Raw genomic sequence first — 16,100 nt, forward strand, 5'->3', positions numbered from 1 at the left:
CTAAGAACAATACAAGAATAATCGTTATCAATATTATCATTAAACATACATAAATTTTATTAAATAACTAGAGATTATTTTAAATAATGTAATCATGCGAATAATTAATTGTAAGAATAAAATAAATGTAATGTATTTACTTGACATCCGGTCGCCGGGTCACCGAAGAACCCTTTATATCTTTGATCCTTGCAACTGAATTTCGTGTCCGGTATAATCGCGTACGCCGGGTAATCGACTCCAGGTTTTCCGCGCGTTGCACCGTATTTTAACGCCGGCAGCGGCGTTTTCGATCCCGGACGTTCGACTTCGTTCGGCGCCACGTATTCCTGACTTATAGATGCCTCGGTGGAAATCGGTAGGGTGTATCGTTCGTCTTGCAAGATATCGTCGCTCAAGTCTTCCGTGATTTCATACGTGTGCTCGGTGGTGAATGTATTAGGCGTCGAGGTTGGTTTAAATTTCTGCTGCTTAGGCTCGTCCGAGATCTCCTGAATGTAAGGGACATAGTATTCCACTTTTTCGTCCTTTAGGTGGTTCAGGTTGTAATCCGACTGTGGCGGTGATTTAATTTGAACGTCGTCATCCGCCTTGTATCGCTCGGGATCGTCCGTTATTATCAGAGGACTCGGCGTCACTTGAAATCTCGTCTCGGTAACCACTTTCGGTCGCGTGTATACTTTCGGTTTGTAAACGTCGTAGCCGATCAATTTAGGCGACGACGGCGTTAGCGTAGGTTCTTGCGACTGCGGAAAATTTTCCTGGCGCGTGTTGTGCAGAATGTTGAGGATCTCTATGAGCGTTTTGATACTGCTGTCGAGATTGTGCTTGTTCAGCGTTTCCGGAAGCCGCTCGGACAGCTGGAAGCTCTCGATCAGATTGTTTAGATTCGGTTTCCGATAAAGCGAGACGGTCGACGGCTTTGAGGACTGTTGTTGTATGCTCGCGTGGACGGGCGACGGGATGTATCTCATCCCTTCGAATTCCTTATGGGGATAATTAATGGCCACGCTCGGCCTCGACGTGTGATCTTGATTGTAATCGTCCCGCGGGCCTCCGAGCAGCGGTTTCTTAACCACGGGCCCGGAGGATTGCGGGGGTCTCGCGGTGACATAGTATCGATTTTCTTTGTTCAGAACGTGACTGGCAGGCGTGGTGATCTCGGGATAGGTCTTTTGCGCCTGATAGAGCTGGTAGACCGGAGTCGAGTACTCGGCATAGTTAATCTTGGTGTTATACTTGACCGGCGCGAAGTAATCATTGTCGCCTCCTATGTTTCTAGGATCGTATTGCACAGACGGTATAAATTTCTTATCTTGATCAGGTAAATTGACACGGTACTTATTCCCCCCGTGCCTCGGCACGCTAACGAGTCGAGTCAGAGAATGTTGTTGCGGTGGTTTCCGGGCCAGAGCGCTCGACAGCTCATCCGCATAATTTTGCGTCGGCGCCCCTTGGGTGCTCAGGTAATTGTTGGCGACGTAGAAAGTCATGTAGGGAATCAATCTCCGATATCTTTCCCGGAACGTCGCCAGGCTCATGTTTTCCAATAAATCCTCGCTGTCGTCCTCCGTAATAGCGCCGGTCGCGTTCGACTTCCCTAGCTCTGACGCTTCGAAGCCGCGCGCCAAGAGAACTGCAATCAGAAAAAGGTCGCTTTTTAATACTGCTCTTCTAAACGAATTCAACGATAAAAAAATTAACGGTGCATAAATAATTTTCGATGTAAAGCTAAAACGCGCCATATTTAGTACCTAAGAAAATAACGCGGGGTTGTACCGCGCGTCATAATTAAATTAATCCCCCGGGAATTTAAAATGCGAATCAAGCCTGCAGATTCGCACGAGAAACGGCATTGTCTCGTTGCGTTTTCCGATGCGTCGTCACGATTGCACGAACGACCGCGCGCGGAAGAACGCGAAAAGAGAATGAGAGATAACGCGGTATGTCTGAAACGTTCCGACAAAGACGAATCGTGGGAAGGGAATACGGTCGAGGGTTGAAGATTGAGCGGACGATAGAGCCGGCATGGGTGGTGGAAGAAGAGGAAAGGGTGGATTGGTACGTTTTTAGCGGTTGCGCCACTCGAACGTGCCAGCGCGAATATATCCTCCGCCGCGGAAACACCGATACATACACGCACGTACGCGCGGCGCGTCTACACACGCGGCTTTTATCTCTTGCTATCTTGCCGCACGTACAAAAGCGCTGGCCGGCTCTCCGAATATTTTCCTTCTAATTTAATTTCACGCGGGCGGAGCGCGCCGTACGCGTGCGTTACCTCGCACGTTTCCGAGGGGGCGGAGAACAGGGGGGGGAGAGGGGGTGTATCGCACATACGGCTATAACGATGCACGGTGGCTTTTTGAGGAGTCGATTAGAGGCGCTCGTATTTTCTATACACCGCGGATCGTCACAAAGCTCTCTTCCGATTTTTTTCTATTACACTGCGCCTCGACGTAGGCAACTCTCGCTCGGCGACGATGAAATTTATCTCGCAAGACCCCCCCGCGACGTGAATCGGGAATCAATCAAGCCTGAACTCTGCGCCGCGCAAAATGTTTTAAATATGGATGCATTATCGGGACTAACAATGGAGCCTTATTTATCTGCCGTGAAGAGTGCGGCGTTCTCCTATGGGAGCAATTGGTCTACGTCACCCCCCGCTATCTTATTCAACGTGTTATGCGCGTATTCGCGCACACGCGTATTCTGTCTGAATAATTTTATTGTATATCGTTCCATTTTCTGCCGGTACGTACGATAACAACGATCGTCACACGTTGAACGGTAATATTTTTTTTAATTACGCATTCGCATCATGAAACGTTATATTTCCTCATACGCGGATAAGATATTAAATTAAATTAACAAAACCGGAAGCTCTTTCGCCGAGAAATATCAGTTAAAAGGAAAAGAGAATTTGCACGTATCATACATTTTTACATAACTCTCGACTTTTATAGAAATTTCATCCCATAGAATATTCTACGAATACACCCTCCCGTTCTTTTTTAATTTGCGAGCTCTCGTCATATCGTCTGGCTGGCAATATTGCACTGCGAGAGATGCGAAGGGAGTACGAGGGATGCGAAATAGCGGAGGGAGCCGTGTGGTCCGCGCGGTGCCAGATATAAACCCGCCTCACTAGACTTGCCATGAATTTTTATAAACCGATTATTTAGCGTCGATGTAACAAAGTGCAGCGCGCTCGCCAAAAGAGCGCCGCGGCGGCGCACATCAAAGGGACCCCGTGCATCCCGGCCGCATATTTCCCGCTCTTGCTCTCTATCCATCTTCATCTTTGTCTCTTTCTCCCTCTCGAATTACACACAGTTATATACACCGGTCCCGACCTGGAAATCCAATTCGATTCTGCATGAAATGAGTCTGGAAACTCTGCTTGCGTTGCGGCGCGGCGCGGCGCGGCGCGGCACAGCACGGCCGCGGAGCACGGCTCGGCGCGCTTTATTAATCCTGTCAGCGCGAAACGTGATTGAAAAATTCGCGAGACACGTATGCTCGATCTAAGAGGGGCTCGTCTTGGAAATTTTCAAAGCGACATACGCCCGCGAAATGCATTTTCTATGTCTACACACAAAGCGACACGGAGACGTTGAATTTTTCGCTCAAATTTGCCTCGAGATATTTAAGCCTGAATCAAAGGAAATATCATCTGTCTTCCGTCAAACGAATCAGCCATGTCGAGGGAAATATCCATGGAATATCTCGTCGCGTTGTCTACCTCGTTCCGTTGTTCCAGGTCGAAAAGAGAATTATCGTCGAAAAAACTGAAGCGTATCAATTTGAAAACCCCCGGTAAAAATGGCATAAAAAATATATTACGTCGACGCACGGAGTTTTGTTACAAGACGGATCTTGTTTTGCGATAAAGCAGTCGAACGGCGCGACAAAAACTTATTAATTTTACTGTTCGTCACAATGAAAAACAATTATCTTTAAATTGGATCCAAGCCAAACGGAAGCGACGCCCGATGCTCCTTTCTTCTCAAGTCATCGGCGATAGTTTCCCCGCCCTGGGTGCTTCCTCTCTCTCCGTTTGACCCCGCGACGACGTTCGCCCGGACCGACGAAATTCTAACTCGAGCTCCGTGTTGTGCAACGCCCGTGATATCATATGAAAGTACGATCGCGCCAGATCCCGCGCCGATTTGTCGATAGGTAACCCGATACGGAATATTAATTGGCATGTATTGGTCTCTCGGATTACGTTATTTCGAACGCGCGTGACTTGGATGCTTGACGGATGCGACGTGAGGGAGAGAACCGCGAAACGCAGACGCGGCTGGAATATGTACGCCGCATTGTTCTCGGTTAAGCCTTTCGCTATTCAAAATGCCGGGACGAGGCGATATCGAATATTACGTAGAAAAATACTAGAATTTAATTACGCAAGAATCCATACTTCTCTTCCTTTCTTCCGCGCGTGTAATATTTCATTAATTTCCAATGAATTACGCCTGCGAACTTCGACGTGATCCGGGAGATAAACGTGTATGTTTTCGCGGCGATGCAGTTTTCAGCAATAATGAACACGCGCAACCCTTGCTCGTCACTCTCGTTCGGTACGCTCGCGACATTCGTAATGTGGAACGCTGCATTCAGCGAAAACTAACAGCTACGAATAATTAATACCGGCAGTACGCTTCCCGAGCAGCAACTCTCAATCGCGCGTGGCCGAAATTATTGCGAGCGTCACTTTATTTATTGCACGAACGCGAGACGCGAAGGGCCTACCGGAGCGGTGGCCGTACGCGCTAGAAAATAAAACCATTTTTCATCCCTCGAAATTCTCAATGAGTGAAATATCGCGACTCGCGTTGTTCACTGACATTAATAAACCTATCGTTCTTCGATTTAACTTTGTATTTTTTTTCTCTTCTTTTTTTTTTTCCGTGCAGCTACCTTGCGTCGCGTACATAAATCTCCCTCGCTCTTCCTTCGACTCGGGGTGCAAGGCGACGCTGCCTCGGAATAATACGGTAACGTATTTATAAATTCACGCGTAAGCTACCGAAGCCAGTTTCGCATTAACATACGTACCGCCGTGCTAAGCGTGCAAGGCACGGCGCGAGCTTTTGGTTTACGGTTGACCCCGCAAGCGGTAACGCAAGGGGGCTTTCTGGAAATTTAGAAAAGGCGCGTGGGCGTTGCTGGGTCGCATTTTGCACGTCATTTAATTAAAGCCGGAAAACGAGCCGCATAATGACACTCGGGCGCGCGCGAGGGCTCCGTCGCGTTTCGACGCCGCAGGCCAGGCTGCCTTGCCAGAGTCGAGCGATTCGACCGGAGAATTCTGCGGATGCAGATACCGGCGGTTCAGGGCGGTCTTCTCCGCCACCGCATTGCGCTGCGGTCGGTTGTAACCGGCGCTCGGACCTTAAGGGGATACAAAGCGTGTGAAATTGGACGGAACAAGAACGGCTGGAAATGTAAGTTGGAATAGGAAATGCCGTATATCATCGCGATGCCTCGCGGCGTGGTATGCGGAAGTCGGAGCGCCGGAGATGGCGAGAGGCCGATTTCTACTACGGGGAGTTAAGTTAATAAAGAGCTCATGGGTGTCATTAGAAATAGAATAGGAAATTTTTGAGAATCTCGAAGCACTTCCTTCCCTGTGAAAGTTCTGCTTTGGAAAAGAAAAAAATATAAATCAAAAAACAAAAAAGAAATCTTTGAAATTTTAATAATTCATTAATCGAGATAAATTTTAACGTTTCGAAGTAACTTCTAGTCGCGAGGCGTTCGCGTACGATCGCGAAATAATAGTGTGAAATCGAGATATGTTCTCACTTCGGGCGAAATAAATTTGCAGCTTTGATTCGAGCGGAAAAGAAAGGATGAGCCCGGATACGGGAAACTATCGAAGGAAAAGTGTTCGTAACAACGCCGACGTTGAAGAAAAGGGAGCAAATACGCGATCCATTATCGTTCGTGTGCCTCGGGTACATTGTATTAATCTTCGTTTGCCTGCCTTTCGCTAGTGCATTGTTCGTCTATACAATCGAGCGAAATCAATCGATTCAGGGGAAACGCCTCTGCTTTCCCCTCGAGGATCGGGATACCGGTCAAAGACCGATTCGCTGTTGCGTTGCAAATGCAGCTACCCCGAAGAATAGTAATAGGTCGCATGTGTCGCTAATGAACTCCCTGAATGGCTGCGTGCACGTTTACATTGTATACTATAAACTACGTCGCGAGACACGGGTTCAGGTTGGAGCATTAAATTCATTAACCCAAGTCTACCTGAAAATCTTTGTGTTTGCCACGACACAAAGGAAACGTTTCAATGGACATCGCGGCGTTTCCGGGGGCGAGGGGGGGAGGGAATTCGATGTCCAGCATCGATAGAGATTCCGGTTGTATAGAAATTGCACCGTATTGCGTGAAAAACGTTTTATCGCGCGATGAAAAAAAGTCTGTCTCGCTGCTGAAATCTAGTACCTTTAAAAATTAGTCCCCGAGCGCGGTTTAACAAGCGTACCAGACTGCAAGATTTCGTAAAAAAGAAAAATCAAGGATTGGAACTTCAATTTGTGGCGAATTAATAATTAAAAAAAAAAATATTCAAATATAATTATTTCAATTTAAATAGCAGGTTTGCCTGCCTTTAAAAAGATTTTATTCAGTCCTTTAAAATTTCGAAAAAATTATCTCTGCGTCTGTAAATGCGTCGGTCTAGACGGTGTCGCGTTTAATTACAAGCGGTACCATTATTTGCGAATTTTCAATTGTACCATAACTGGTTAGAAAAATGAACGACTCCGTAATATTGTTCAAGTTCACTGAAACGTAGTAGAATCGCCTACTGTATCTACCACCGCAATTATTCGGGATTTTCGGGCAACTCGTTCATTTGGTCGAATAATTTCAACTATTCGGTCCAAGTATTCCGTAAATTTAAATCGATTTCGCGTGTTCAGTCTTATTGGCCACTGTTCATATAAAATTTCCACTAAAACGTTTAATAATACAATAAAGCGGCATACGCGAGAGAAAATCGGTTCTTTTGGAATAGATTTCCCTTTTTTTCCTATTAAAAAAAATTTTTTTTTTACTTTTTATTCCGACGAGGTCTTTACTCGGACGATTCGCTTATTGTTAAGGCAATTTTCCGCACATGTACATGCTATCTCGTCACGGGTAATGCAAACGTTTCATGGGCACTTGTTAGCAGCTTGGTCTGGTAGTCTAATAAACACAAATGCTAATCAGTAAATACTGATTGTCTTTCATTATTGTGGTTGATATAATTATTTTCTCGAGGGTAAATCCGCGCGTAGGGGAATAGGAATGTAGCCATTCAGATAATACCTATTTAATTAACAGTATACATCATCAAGCTGCGCAGATATCGCTCTAGGAATCAGATTAAATTTGTGGCGAGGCTCATATAAATCGTATTAAGCCCTCGACCGGCATTTTCCGCCCCCCCAGGTGTATTTCCAATTCGTATCTATGATACACGCCCTGCTCGCTTAACCTTTCCTGATCACGTTGCCCCGACAGTTCCACTTCGCCGATCCTTTGACCTGCCGAGCAAACCGTGATACCCCTCGTCTATCAGAATGCTTTGAAAGTCATCTCCATATCGCGTTCGCTAAAGAATTTGCGCTAGAGAAAGGCGATATACAGGGCGGAGATAGTTTTACCACTTTGACGGCAAAACCTTCGATCGATAAGATTTTACGGAGTTTAGTTATGAAAAATTTAGGATAGCCGTGGGGCGATTTTCATAAAAGCCCGTGATTTTTTTTTTAAACAGCCGACTTTCGGCATTTAGTATTTCCGTTCTGCGATTTATTTATTACAAAGCTATCTAACGTTAATTTTATATTTATTTAGTCAGAGATCGGTTTATCGTGTATATAAATTTGCGGTCACTCAATAGATAAAACTATACCACCGAAGTTTCACATCGACGCGTACAGGAACCGCCCCGTGCTTTTCGATATTGGTATTCAGCATCTAACAACATTTCACCGGAAACTCTTTACACTTGAGTGAACAGTTCCCGTTTCAGCGAGGCACGACGTCGGACGTCGTCGCCTCGAGCGTTGAAATTACAAACGCAACAACGACGGCTTGTCCTCTCTTGTTACGATCTTTGGGATGACTTTCGCGCCTCGCAGACATCTCACAGGTCGGATCTAACGACTTTAACACTCGCGATGCGATCCGTTTCGTATTATCAGAATGACGGATGTACACGCTTTTCACGAAACATGAGACTAATATAAGCATTTTGAAAAATTGCATTGTCAAGCTGCGTGTAATATCCTTCAATTTAATGTATTAAAACTAGATCTAAAACGCATGATCGATTTGTCGAATCAAATTACAAGCAAAAAAAATATAAAAAACGAAAGGTGTTTAAAGTACCATGTATAATAAGGTACAAGAGCAAATAACGCGCGCGTTCTGTAGATAATTTCTAGTTTTACAAAATTTACGGACTTGTTTTCGGAGTACGTTGGCTCTTTACAATATCGTTAAAGTGGACAAAATGGGATGTGGCAACGGCAATTCGCGCGCGTCATGTATTTTAAAACGGTCTCTTATGTTACCCTGACATAGCGAAGCATCTTAATTAGTAAAGGCTCATCGCAATTAATTTATATTAATGCACCCGGTCCTTTCTCCGTCTCTTACGACGATCTGAAATCCGCCGGCGGTTATAAATTACATCAACGCATTTTGCAAGGCATTCCTTTCCAAGCATGCGAGACGAAATGAGAGCTAAATGGTTGGCGCAATTACAAGAATGAAAAAATACACATATAACAGATTAATCGTCTTGATTATCCAACACACACGCGCGCGCATACATTGCGCTCGAATCTATTACTGTAATTAACGTGCGGTAACCTCCACATTCTAAAAGCGATCGCGAATATTTGCGCGCCGTTAAGTAAGAATACATGCGCGAGAAGCGGCAACTAAACACGCGACATATTTCAGAGACGGGAGACGTGTTACTTTTTAATTACATTTCGCCGTTAAGTGTTTTAATTTTCACGGCACGACGAGAGGCCCACTTCTCGCCTCGAGCCGTCGCTACGAATTCGCGCGGAAAAACGCCCCGCGGAATGACAAAATTAATTACTCGGGGGGGCATATCTCATTCGTCGAAATTTCGATTTATGTTCCCGGCCGCGTACCGTATTGCTCGCATTCGAGTCCGGGCACGTCGGGCCGGCATCCCCCGGTTGCGCATCTCGCGAGAATTGATACTCCGTTCGATCTGTTTGCGACGAGACAACAGACGCGAGGAGGAAACCTCCCGCCGATCGCGCGCCCTCCTCCCATCTCGTTTACTGAACATAGATATTCATAGTGTCGGACGGGCGCGCAAAAGCTCCGCGCTGAAATCTCTGCGGTGCGGAATAACGAAAGCTCGGAGTGCGAGAGGGCGCGATGGACCGCGGGGGAAGTCTACTTAGCCAGCGAGATTTTTTTTTTTTATCTTGCCGCGGATACTTTTACGGTCACGGTACTTCGCACGTCGTCGTTTCTGTACGCATCGATTATTAATTCGAAGTCGCGCGACGGGGACACCTTTCTCTCCGGGACTCTCCTCCGCATGCTAGTCTCGGCTCTATCAATCATATCTCTTCAACCCACCCGTGTTTCTCTTATTTACCACGCCGCGTCTCGGGGACCGTCTTGGTTACGTGCTCTCGATGCACCCGCAATACAACCCGGGGCCACCGCCGCTTCCGTGCTCGCTTCAATACGCTCTCAAAATCCTCGGATGGGTATTACGCTAAGTACATTAGTCGTCGCCTCTCTATTCGAACTTCGTTCCGCCGACGTTCGTACGTACTTGGTTACGGTTGACGCGACGCGAGCGATAAAGGCTGCTGCTGGAACCATCAGTGAATATGACACCGGAACGACGCGAAAGAAAACAGGCACAGAGACCGATATCCCCCTTGTTTTGCGATAATGTTCGCCGAATGCTTTTGCTATTAAACCGCGTCTCTTGACTCGTAAATTATTTTCACCGCGCGGTGAAATGATATGCACTTTTAAAAGGGTGCTTTCGCGAATAAGAATTTGGCGCAAAAATTTGTTCGACTCGGCACCGTGTCCTGCACGCTCGCGCGTAATGCGTGCGGTATAAAGAAACGAAAACGCATTTGAACAATTTTATATCTGTACACGTGTGTTCAGCATTGTGCGTGCGGGCGAATAAATGGGGATGTTTTAATATTTAACTCTTTCACCATTTCGATATTTAAATGCATGGACAGATAAACAATTAAATATTGGAAGGAGGAGAGAAAAAACAATTATATCTTTTCTCTTGTCTCTGTATTGTTATCGAGAGATAAAAGATTAATTCTATCGGAAATTATACATATGCTAATCGACCAATTTAATTGATTTAACCAGATACGTGTAACAAATTTGTTGAATGTCGCATATATTAATTATCTCCCTTTTTAGAAATAATTATGAGCGTTTAATAAAGAGTTAATATCAAGTTTGTTAAAAAAAAAAAAAAAAAATACTCGACGCGAATGCGAGGCAAATAAGAAAAATTTAAAGAATATGACCGACGCGATAATTAGCACGCCGCAAGACGATTCATATTAGTATACAAATTTGTGCGAATATCAACCAATCACTAGGCCTATCTTTAGTTTATAATTCCATTAAACATTTTCGAATAGTCTTTGTTCTTTACTAGGATTTCAATTAGCCGCGATATTAATTATACACAGGAATTATGTGAATAATAATTTGACGATTTTGATTATATAACGCATTAACTGTTCATAGCAAAATCCGATTTGAAACCCCTGCCTATATTGTATTATCAATTTATCTGAAAATTTGCCTGTGTACCATGATGAACGCTATTAAATTTATAACTAATATTCGGATTTATGAAACAAATCGAGCGATCTTTTTTTGCTCATTTAAATATCGGAAGTCTGTTGGGCACTTTTTTTTTCACGAGTTTACAGTTTCTCGCAAGTGTATAAATTACCGCTCTTTTTTTTTTCTTTTTTTTTTATACCGTTATAAAAATATTCTTTGGCTGTCATGTGTTAATCAAATGAGATTTGTTTGACACGGGCATCGCGCACGCGGCGTATCGAGAAAGTCGAAACACTCGCGCGTCGTCTCGCCACTTTATCACTTATGGGTGTAGCACACAAACCTGCTGGAGAAAGCGACGACCAGTTTGTGTGTACGGTCGTGGTCCGTGGATTTTACGGCACCCGTCGTATCGTTGGCTTTTCAAGCGGGCTGTATTTTTCTCCCCGTGTCGCTCGATTTTTACGACGATAGCCAATCGCGAGTGTTGGATTACATCACTTCCTCGTTATTATTTCTTTTTTTTTTTTACCCGCGACATCGTTCAATAACGCATTAACGCGCCGACAAAATGACTTATTCGTATTCTTAGCGTGAAATCGTGGATTTTCAGCTTCTCAGACTCGCTGAGGGGTTTTTTTTCTTTTTTTTATTTGCAAAGAAAACCTTGCGAAACTCGCAGAATTGATGGTCAATAAAATCAAACGCCACGGTATAAAATATTAAAGTATTAATAGTTGAAAATACGAAATTGCATTTACTCGCTATTAAACAAACCGCGCATTTTCTACGTGCAGTCTCGTGGAGATTGCCAATTAATTATACTCACATACCCGTTAGGAGTAGCTAATTAGCACCTTCCGTTAAACTTCTTTGTCATTCCCTAGCTCGTTATACATTCTCATAAACCCTCGAGTTGTCGTTTCGTATTATTTTCCTGGATAGTGTTTTATGAATCGTTATTTCATCTTCGGACTAGCGATCTCGTATAAAAATCCCAGAAGTGTACACGTTCGATTCGTCAGGAAACTTTCGCAATTAAATCGAGTTCGCGAGGGAAACATAAAAAATATATTCGCGAACGGCGTAGGGCCCAAGATCTTTTCGCGGAAGATCCACTCCGATTTCCAAACTCACGATTTTGTAAAAGACGAGCGCGTACTAATGGACGCTTCTTCGGTAAATTCCTGTCGTCGCGCGTCGTTTGTTCTCCCGATAAATTTGATTTGTCGGAGGGAAGAGTGCACGGGTGCTCGGGCGGGTGTCACGTGCGCTTAAAGCATTCGTCTTTCAACGCGCAGTCACGAAGATCGTCATACGGCTACAGCGTTTTACGTGAGATTGCCGCTGCAATCTTTCTCGTTCTACGAATTTACGTTCCCTTTTTTTTTTCCGTTAACAAACGGCGAATTTTTCATTTCCGCGCGTCTTCGCGCGGTAAGTGATTATAAAATACCCGGCGAGAAGTGTATCGGGCCTGTCTGCCCCGATGCCGCCGTATAATGGATCGAATTGGCGCGCGTAGCGCGTGCACACGGAAATCACGTACCGCCGGGCCGGAGGTGCACGTTGAGAGCCGAGAAAACACGCGTCTCGCCGCGCGCATACGTATTCGACTGCAGATTGAACGTAAGAAAAATTATGTTACCGCGCCCCCGACTCCGGCGTCGACAAGCGCGCGTCGGAATTAGCGCTTCTCCTTCTGGGGCACGTTGCGGAATATAAACTCCACGTCGAGAATTCTTTTTTTTTTTTTCTATTTTTTTAGTTTCAGTCACTGCGTTTGTATCTCGGACTTAATTTCGCCGGTATTTATTTATTCATTATTTTACGAGCAAAGTGAGGAAAGGGACGCGCGAGCTCGGGAAAAGAATAATTGATCGATTCGCTGGATTATTATCGAGATTTCCGCGTACGGCGAACGAGAGATAGAAGGGAAAATAAAAAAAAAAGAGAAAAAAGAGAGATGCCGACCGGTAGGCGTCACTCGATCGGATAAGCAGCGATGTCGACGGTCGGGAAAAACTTGGACGGTGTGAATAATTGAAGTTTTCCAGAACGATAGGTTAACGTTGTAAACAGGCCGCGGAATGTAAACAGGCGCTATGGAGATTCGCCTATGGAGACGACGTCGTCGTCTGGGTAAACATCGTCACGTCTCGTCCCGGGCAAGTTTTTGATGATGTCTTGCGGGGAAAATGCAAAGTAGGCTCTGTCGTCTGACGCGCGGGAAAGAAAAAGCTGTTTAACACGTCGAAAAACCCCATGGAAGACCTAGCAATCTTTCCACGGCGGATCAGAACGTCATTAGAGTTCATTGAGTTTTCGAAAAGATTCAAGAGCCGGTGGGAACTGACGGCGGTAGGCAGAGAGGCAAGGTAAACACGGAAATTTTACCGCGCGTACACGTGAGAGTAATCGCACGCACATCCGGCTTGAAGAAAATCATGTGAACCCGATCGGTGAATTTATCTCGCTGACTAGGCAAGCAATTATCAACGGGGAAAAATGGGAGCGGTATTATCGGGCGCATGCTTAATTACCGCCAACGCTGAATGGGGCTCGCAATCGAACGATATTACGTAAAATCGGGGAGTGAGGTAACCGGGTAATTAATTACTTAACTCTTTCGCCATGAGTTTGTGGGAATTTTCGTCTTTGTGACGCGCCGCCGTGTAAGAGTTACTCGTAATAAATTTTTCATCGAATTTTTACACCCGGAGGGAACGATCGATTCCCCTAATATCGAACAAACGGTGTTTACAGCTGGGGCGGGGAGAAGAGGGTTTCCTGATATTTCGTTAGCCTCGGTGCGTATTACATCTCGCATTTTGTTTTCCCTCTACCGGTTGCCGTGTTTTTCGCAACGAGGTTGTATGCTCGGATGCGTAACTTTCGCGAAACTGAGCCCGCGGCAGAAAAGCGTAATGAAATATGAACTCGGGGATCGAGTTGATATCCCCTCTCTCCCTCCCTTCCACCCCCGCCGCGCGCGCGGCAAGGGTATCACGATCTCGCTGTAATGCATTTGCGTAATTGTGAGCCACGGGAAAAAGAAAATGCAGAAAATATTAGCCGTATCACACCGAACTTTCCACAGTACGTGCGGATTTTATCAACGAAATGCTACGCGGCATTGCACCGCGCGTGGTCGGGAAAACTTTCGCAATTAGCAGTAACATCAGTAGTCGCGCATAATTATATTAAAACGGTGCACGATGGCAATTAATTATACCGTCGGCTTTGTATTAGGAATTTGTTATATCCCTGTTCGTCCAACCGACTGACAATGTTAGTTCGTCTACGAACTATGATGCGATACAAAAGGCAACCTCTATTACCCGCCTTTACGCAAAATTCCTGCTCCGCTTCCTATACACGCAATGCCACAATGGGTCGCAGTTAACAATTCCTATGTTTCTAACGTCAATAGTGGTGCATCATGTTATTTGCATTTTCATCGCTAACGAGATCGGATATTATGTCAAGAAAAATATACCGCAAATTGCGATTTCTCTGGGAAATGATCGAAACGAGGCGCGGATTTCGGGAAAAAGTGAAATACTGCGAGTTGTAGATATTAATAAAATTGTTTCTTGTTTTTATCTTTCTTTTTTTTTCTTAAATTATTTTTGATTATTGCATTGTGTAAGATGTATAGATTAATAATTCAAGTATTTTATATAATATATATATATTGTAGGAAATTCACACGTTAGAAAGTATCGGATGCAAAGTATTACACAGTGCGTCATAAATTTTATTGGAACTCGCGTCATGAAAACTTGTTAGCCCTCATTAACATTAATCTCGATTTCTCCCATGACTTGTTTAACTTCTGCCTCGAGGTACATGGGTTACGTGCGAGATCTCATTGACATTACACGTGGAAATGGAAAGGGCAGCTGGCATCTAATGTCATTCGTAGACGAACTAAATTTTATTTTAAATTTAACCGAATGTTTTCGAAAACTGTGAGCGTAATTATTTTAGTTATTTAGAAACCTTTCGTGATTGCGAAAGAACGAGAGTTTAAGGAGTAGTTTTGGTACTTTCGAATTTTCTATATACTTTTTAAAACCTTTGCTCGGTGTTCACTCAGGCGTTTTCTTTTCGAATGTTGAAATGAGCTGTTGGATATTATTCCCGCATATCTGTTTGATCATGGAATAAACCTTCGCATATTTTCTGCGCCGATACAACTCTATGATTAAAGCGTTTACACCGTAACCGACACGCAAATTGATACGCGTACAAAGGTTGAGTTATATTCGAAGAATTGTACGCGTATCGCCAATAAAAAAAATATATTAATTGACACGTACGCTTGTGACCGTCGTTCATTTGCGGCAACCTGCTTCACGCGATATCTTTAGCCGGGTTTGTGCAATGTTAATCGAAATCCGTGCGTCATTAGGAACGTTCATTTTTTGCGACGCTTTCAGCTGCATTTTCTGGAGCTTTTCTTTTTTTTTTTTCGAGCGAGATTCATTTATACCGCGATCGCAAGGCTTCTCCCGTACATATACATATAAGACGCGGCTCGATGCTCGATAAACCTCCGCGTTTTCGTACGAATGAGCGAAACTGAAATCCGATCTCGGCGACCCTCCACCGACACGAGTTCGCGCTTCCCCATCCGGGCGCCGGAAATCCACCCCTAAATCGACGCGTGGCCTCTTTCTTTCACAGTGTCCTACCTCCTACCCTCGGGAACGACCTCTTGAACGGTGCCGTAGTTTCGCGCCGACAAGCAATTCGGCTCTTCTCGTGCAACAGGTAGATGTGGCTACGGGCCAGCTGCTACCCCTATTATGCATAATTGCTCGAGGGTGGAAGGAGAAGTGGAAGATTCTCCCATGGCAATCGAACGTTCTGTCTATCGTCCTGTCTCGCCTTTTGCGGGCAACTTCTTCCGGCGGACAAGAAGAACGTTATCTACGCGACTGCAGCGGGGCATTTCGCGAATTTTCACAATTTGAGAACTCAAGCTTCTAAAATTCGTTTGCCGGACGCCTCGAAAAGTATCAAGTTTGAAACACTAAAGTTAATCTGTCGCGACCCGTTATTTCTTGAAAAACTACCGACTGTTTGACTTCTGACTTTATCATCTGCATTCATTGTCGCTTATTAATTCGACTTTCAGTGCCGTTTTTCTATTAAAAAAAAAAAAAAAATACTTTGACTTGAACGTGACGCATGACATCGTGCATTTCAGTTCCTTATCTTTTTACGTTCTATTTGCCTAT

General features: G+C 44.7%; 2 protein-coding genes across 6 annotated transcripts in view; one reads left to right on the top strand and one right to left on the bottom strand.

Moving 5' to 3' along the window:
- The window catches only part of Qin (tudor domain-containing protein qin), a 139,428-nt gene that overhangs the window by 4,516 nt on the left and 118,812 nt on the right, over positions 1–16,100 (top strand). The gene's annotated exons all lie outside the window — the stretch shown is intronic.
- Positions 1–16,100, bottom strand: part of LOC139102985 (uncharacterized) — a 52,223-nt gene that overhangs the window by 979 nt on the left and 35,144 nt on the right. For 3 of the 4 annotated variants that reach the window (XM_070657254.1, XM_070657252.1, XM_070657253.1), the window contains one exon: positions 141–1,636. In XM_070657254.1, the coding sequence (XP_070513355.1) occupies positions 141–1,636 (1,496 nt within the window). Of the gene's footprint in view, positions 1–140; positions 1,826–16,100 lie in introns of those variants that run through there. The other variant, XM_070657251.1, reaches the window with a different exon arrangement.

This window comes from Cardiocondyla obscurior, linkage group LG05 (assembly GCF_019399895.1).
Source record: "Cardiocondyla obscurior isolate alpha-2009 linkage group LG05, Cobs3.1, whole genome shotgun sequence".
Lineage (NCBI taxonomy): Eukaryota > Metazoa > Arthropoda > Insecta > Hymenoptera > Formicidae > Cardiocondyla > Cardiocondyla obscurior.